This window comes from Alligator sinensis, unplaced genomic scaffold (genome assembly GCF_000455745.1).
Source record: "Alligator sinensis unplaced genomic scaffold, ASM45574v1 scaffold282_2, whole genome shotgun sequence".
Lineage (NCBI taxonomy): Eukaryota > Metazoa > Chordata > Crocodylia > Alligatoridae > Alligator > Alligator sinensis.
This window is the reverse complement of record NW_005841879.1, coordinates 2,959,878-2,966,309: the sequence shown is the minus strand read 5'-3', so window position 1 is coordinate 2,966,309 and position 6,432 is coordinate 2,959,878. Positions and strand designations below refer to the sequence as shown.

The 6,432-nt window shown below is 46.1% G+C and overlaps 1 protein-coding gene across 1 annotated transcript in view; it reads right to left on the bottom strand.

The window, feature by feature from the left end:
- Positions 1-6: 6 nt before the first annotated feature.
- Positions 7-6,432, bottom strand: part of SMURF2 (SMAD specific E3 ubiquitin protein ligase 2) — an 86,357-nt gene continuing 79,931 nt past the window's right edge. Inside the window, exons 17-19 of the mRNA XM_006017392.3 lie at positions 5,708-5,909; positions 2,514-2,589; positions 7-2,212 (exon numbers count right to left, since the gene is read on the bottom strand). Of these exons, the coding sequence (XP_006017454.2) occupies positions 2,113-2,212; positions 2,514-2,589; positions 5,708-5,909 (378 nt within the window). The 3' untranslated portion in view covers positions 7-2,112. The remainder of the gene's footprint in view (positions 2,213-2,513; positions 2,590-5,707; positions 5,910-6,432) is intronic.

Sequence of the window (6,432 nt, the reverse complement as noted above, 5' to 3'; positions counted from 1 at the left end):
AGTCAGACAGTTCTGCCCCACACGCACCATGGCCTGGGCACTCTGGTTTCCAGTCGGTGAAATAACCAAAGGAATTCAGCTTGAGTGGTGTTTTTGGGTAGCTTTAATGGCAGCATTACCACCCCATCTGTATGAGCCCAAGCAGAACTTAGCAAATGAGGGAGAGCGTCCAAGACTTACTCCCAAGCAGATCTTTTGGCTTCAGGTGCAGATCCCTGAGCAGCCTCATCTCTTCACCAGCCAGCTCAGGTTGGTAAGCAAGTTCAGAGCAACAGCCATGCTGGAGAAATTGAGGGAGTATGTGGATGTGAGCTACCAAATTCTCCCCACAGCTCCACAAATGAACTATTGCCTTTTATTCCAATACATAGTGCCTGTTCTAACTTACTTGCTAGGGCAGTCAGATTTGGCAGAAATAAATTTGTATGTTGAAAGGTTCCCAAAATACACAGCAATGGGTAAGACCCATCAGCTAGTTCGCTGTAAAATGCAGGCTACAAAGGAAATGGTTTACATCCTGTTTTGTTTTTTTATTTTATTTCAACACTCTTCATTGTTTCTCAGCAGCAGTGTAAACACAGTGCTGATTTTGGGGTCCAGGTTTAAAGAAACAATCACAATACTGACTGAACAAAATTGAAAATCACCTCTGCCAAGTGTCACTGTCCCCCTGCTTAGCAGGCAGAGACAGGTCAGGTACTTAGGTACCACCACGCACTTACTCAGGAGAATGCTAAAAAACCATTGTGCCATGAGTAGCTGAACTTAGCTACACCCCATGAACAGAACGTGCTCAGCTGAACAGCTCAGAATTCCCAACCGCATTTCAAAATACAGTTCCCTCCACCGGTAGTGCATTATGTTCCCATTTGAACAGACCAACGCATGCTTTAACGCTTGCATATATATACTTTCAGCCCTACAACCAATGACACCGTGCTTGAACGACCTCACTGTCAAAGCATATCGCACACGTGTTCAGCATTTACTATGAAACTATCTGAGCTGACTGCTTTTCCTTAGCTGTAATTTAAGCAAACTGACATCATGAGAGCTAAACAAAGATGAAAAATGGTTTACCTGATAAGTCTTTAAAGACAACAAATACGCACTGCGAATTGGTTGCATGTGAACATAAACTTTGGATGGCTGGGCGGATACGGACGATTCTGAAACATGAACCGATGACCAGGCAAGTGGCTATCAACATCACCTCATCAGCAGCATGCTTTATGGAATTTGAAAACTGCAGTGTTTCCATTTTCAGTTGAAAGCAAACCAAAAACACTCTCAACAAGAGACTTGTTACAAAAATGCTTGTTTAAAAAAATTGAAATGACGAACTCCCTTTAAAAAAGGGGCTAATCCACATTTAACACAATGTCCTGTACTAAATACAGTATCAGTCACGGAGACTAGGAAATTTGCTTAAGGAATCTGACAACTGATATAAACAGGACCCCAAACTTCAGATCTGTAATCCATGCTTGAAAAATATAAAAAGCCCCATTCGGGTAACATTTAAGTTGAACTTACAATGCAGAATATAATGTTTCACTATAAGAAACGCAGTTAACCTGTAGGTGGCTTTAATTAAAAAGATTAATGATTCTTGTAGCCAATTTTATGCAAAGTTAGAATAATCCAAAATATTTTTCTTTTAAAAAATAGCAGGTATAGGCGCTGTTCAGCATCATACTTTTAACCAGGCTGAAAGTGACTTGTACCGACTGCCAACGTGGTGTCTTGGTATCTGTGAGAATAGAAATCAGGTAGGCAAATAGAATAGATTACCTTTTACAAAAATAGTAGTAGTCTTTAAGTGTAGAATACTGCTTAACTGTTGAAATGTAGGAAAAGTCAGCATTCTAGGTGTTCAAGGTATTAGTTTTTAATAGCAGCTGAATGGTTCTATGACAAAAGCCACAGGACCCATTTTCTTGGGGAAAAAAAAAAAAAAGAACTCCAAAACTGTCCTTTCCCTCCCAGTGTCCTAGCGTAGAAAAGGGAAAGGTTTCCTGTATTTCAAGCATTTCTTGAGGCTTGGCTGAGGGGGGAGGGCTTTCCGGATGACAGGAGTATAAATAGAGTCCTAGGTAAGTCTGTGAAGGGTCATTCCACAGCAAACCCACATGTTTCTTCAATGGCGGTTAGCAGCTTCTCATACAGCTTGTCATAGCTTTCGTAGGGAGGAATGTCTATTCGATTAAAGCTGTGAACAGAAAGCAAAGCAACTTTAACCGTTTTCAGCTGCACCCAGAAATTCAAAGGTTGTGCAGGTCAGGGTTTGTCTGCACTACAGCCACGTGTTTAGCAGACTCAAAAAGCTTTGGTAACACACATGCAACTTTTATGCTGTATTCCTGGCTTACCTTAGGGTGGCCAACGTACACGAACAAAGCCAAAGAAAAGGCAGGTGAGATGGGGCAAACAGCAATGGAAATGCACCGGCCTATCCTTTATCTAAGTGCTGCATTTTTCCCAGAAAATGGGATAAAGTCACATGACCTTACCAGGTATGAGCCTTCGGCAAGTTGTTGGTGCTGGCATCGATCTGGTGTATTGTGAACAGTCGCGGGCCTGCAGCACCTGCAGATCCAGTAAAGAGGAAAGTTGATGCTATGACAAGGCACAACCCTGAGAGGCTGCATGTGTAGCACTGTGGGGGCATAGGTAATGCTACGGCAAGCGAGTGCGCAGCCACTCCAACAGCTTGGGCACTACCAAGATGCTGAAAGTGCTAAACAAGCCAGGGCCGGGGGCGGGGGGGTGGACGGGACACATTAGAGACTAACTGGTTCAGAGAGGCATAAGCTTTCCTAGGCAGCAGCCTAGTGCATCAGATGCTATGACTGGACCTGCAAAAAGAAAAGGTTTTGGTAGAAAGGAATGTCAATCCAAAGGAAAGGGATGGGGAGAGGAAAGGGATGCTGCTGAGACAGGCTAAGGGTGGTTGAATAGAGCAAGGGTGGCTGACCTGCAGCACAAATGCCACAAGCAGCCCCAGCGTATTGCATTCACCTAAGGGAGAGGGTTGGCAGCACAGCAGGGAGCAGAAAGGAGAGCAGCAGATCTGGCAGGGAGCAGAAAGCAGAGCAGCAAATGGGAGGGGAAGGAGACTGGAGTGGCATTCAGGGATGGTGTAGGGTGTCATTTGTAGTGTGGCATGCCTGCCTCACTGGAATATGGATACAGAAGGCAGCATACTGAGCAACATGGGGTAAAGAGCGGAGCTCATGGCTAGTCCAAGTACGGGGGTAAGAACCCACAGTCTGCTCCAACCACAAGTCATGCGCTCCTGTCTGCGGACATTTCTTGTTCCAGTTTCATGTTCTAGTTGGTCTTTTAATGCTTGTTGCTTAAGGACAGCTGCTTGCAAGGGGGGGATGGGGGTGCAGCTGGCTTGCTCCCTGAGCCCCTGCCCAGGGGTGAGCTCCCACAGAGCCCTGCCATGCTCAGCAGACCTGGAAGCCCTGTTGCTCACAGTGGCTGTGCCCCCGATTAGCAAAGCCTGTACACCTGCAGCTCTGCACAGTCCTGGTTTGCTTCATCTTTGCTGTCATCAGCTTTGGAGAACCTGGAGGGTTCGCCTTTGAAGCAACTTCCCCCTCCAGCGAAGGGGTGGGATGCTTGTAACACCCCCGCAAAGCTTCATTTTAAGTGTTACAAACTGCTGTGATACTTCATGGCACAACAAACGACTGCCCATCAATACCCAGAGTCAGACAGCGAGCGTGTTAAAGGGCTAAGTCAGAAGAGAGTAAGAAAGGGCCAGCAGCAGTAGGGAGGGAGGGAGCACATCAGAGCAAGCAGGGAAAAGCCATTTCAACAGTCGTCCTCAAACAGGAGGTTTTGTTTCCTTCAAACGAGCAAGACTGTCCAAGCCAGTGAAAGAGATGCAATAGCAAGGCACTGATTAGCAGCAAGGAGTATACACCACCTGGTCCACTCAGCCTGTGTCCGGGTGGGATGATGTCGGTTATGAGAGTGGTGGGGTGTGTTAGCGATAGTTGCACTCTATGACCCTTAGTACAGACGCAGTCATAGCAGTGCAATGTATTTCTCCCTCCCATACTGAACTGGACATGCTGGTGACAACTGCCTCCATCTTGGGGATGTACCACTTCAGCTATTCTGAAATATTTAACATAGTACAACTTTGTGTAACCAAAGTCTCCATGGGCGCAGCTGGCTTTGTGTGGGCCTCCTGACACCAGGAAACAGTATGGGCTGCAAAACTCTAGCTGATTATATCAGGGAATGAACATACAGTAGTGGTAGTACTAGCAATCACCAATACAGCGTAACAAATTTATACAGTCTGTCATGCTGTGGGTTAATCATAAAGGATGAGTTAAGTGAATCTCTGGCTGCCTTCTGAGCTTATAGAGCAATGTGGAAAGCTTGAACACACAAAAATGGAAGGCATCATCTATACCAGTGGGGGCCAACCTTTCTGGCAGGCATGTACAAATTTGCCCAGAACCCTCCCCATGTGCCATTCTGATCCCCTTCCCCTGCCTGATCTGCTGCAGACTGCCCACCCCTGTCCTATGCAGATTTCAGCTGCTGTCACCAGCTGCATTTGCTTAAAGGTACTAAAGCTAATTAAACCTTAGTCTTGCACAGCAGTTCCCAAACTGTGGGTCATGACCCCAAACTGGGTCGCAACATGAGCAGTTGGGGTTGGGCTCCCAGGCAGGTAGGGGGTGCCTTGGCTTGGCAGCCATGGTGGCACGGCGCTCCCTTCTGCACCAGGTCCTGGCTGCTGGTCCACAGAGCCCCTGGGGGGAGGGCAGCATGGGCTCTGCTCCAGGCCCACAGGGGAGGGAGGGAGGGAGGGAGAGGGGAGCCCAGCTCCATGCTCCGCTCTGGCCACAGCAGCTGCTGCCTTCGGTGGGCAGCAAGTAGGGCTTGGGCGCTGCTGGGGAGGGAGGGCAGGGGGCTGCAGGCCCTGGCCCTGGGGTACCTGGGAAAGTGGGGGGGATGAGGGTTGGGAGTGAGAGGCACTGGCAAGGCCAGGCGGCTGTGGGTTGAGAGTAAGTAGCAACAGCAGGGCTGTGGCGCTGGAGGTCAGGAGTGAGAAGCACCTGGAAGAGCAGGTAAATTTCTGTAAACAGTAATTGCTATCAGAGGGTTTTTGTTCAGCCCATCTGCTAACGAAAATACTTCTAATCTTGAGAGATGTGGGAGAATCACCCAGGCCACTTTGGTACTGTCCGTCTAGCAGTGCAGCTGACAGTCAAAGTCAGAGGCACTCCTGCAGAAAGGTACAGCTCCTATTGGAGCTCAAAGGCCACTGGCTAATGAGGCAGATTTTTTCTGTAATTACTTGTTGGTTTGTTGGGCCGTGGAGTGAATGGTGGACAGCTGTAGAGGAGGTGAAGTATTGCAATGAAAAGAAATTAAAAATCAGACCGTTAGGTGAAAAAGCTATAGATTTGATTTCTAAAAGTTACTTCAGTTAGTAAGAAACAGAAGTGCTTTTATAGGAGGAAAGAAGAGAGCAGTTTACAGCCCAGAGTCACCAGGGAATGGGCAGGCCAAGAGAGAAGAGCAAGTGAAACGTGATGCCAAAGAACAGCCATCAGACCACTGAAAGTCCCGCCGCAAACCAAGGGCCTTGTTTTCATGGAAGGTTTTTGAGGCAAGTCCCACTCCTTCCCCATGCAAATCCAGTTTAAGTTGGTTTCAGCAGAACTTTTACCTTGTAATGCTTTAAAACCCTGCAGAGGCACTCTGGACGATCCGGTCACAAACTGGAGTAATCGTGCTCTCCTCTCTTCATCAAAGAACTCCACAGCTTTCCAGAACCATTTCACAATGTTGCTGTCTGGGGTACAGTGTTTTAACCTAGTATTTGCCTTCCAGTCATTAACATCAATCTTTCCAAGTCCACAAATGATGAGCTGTTAATAATCATACACATTATCAGTGCTCAAAAGAAATTACATAATGCCTAACCATCAAAAGAAAATGCATGTTTAAAAACTTTCAAAATTTACTACCAATGAAAAGTTATAGCCTTGCTCTGGTTTTAAGAAATGTGGAATTACATCATTGTACTCTGTCGTAAAAAAAAAAAAAAAAAAAGTCACACACAATCCATTTCTGAAATGTCAAATTCTAGCTTTTTTTCCAGCCAGATCAGCCCAGGTTCCTAAGCTTAGAACAAAAATAATTTACGGATCCTGAAAGTGTCCTGTGATTCCAGATGTAAGTTCTACCTTCACCTCTGTGCATGCAAAGGTCTACCAAGTTTGGTAAGTTTTCTTCTTATGGGTAGCCCAGGGTGTAATTTGGCTTTCAGAATTCAATCATCTTCCCCACCATTAAACGGTACTTTTTAGTAATATTTTTCCATCTCATACAGTTACAAAATGAATGAACAAGTAAAATATATTTTGAGCTTCAAATGGAGTATAGCATTGT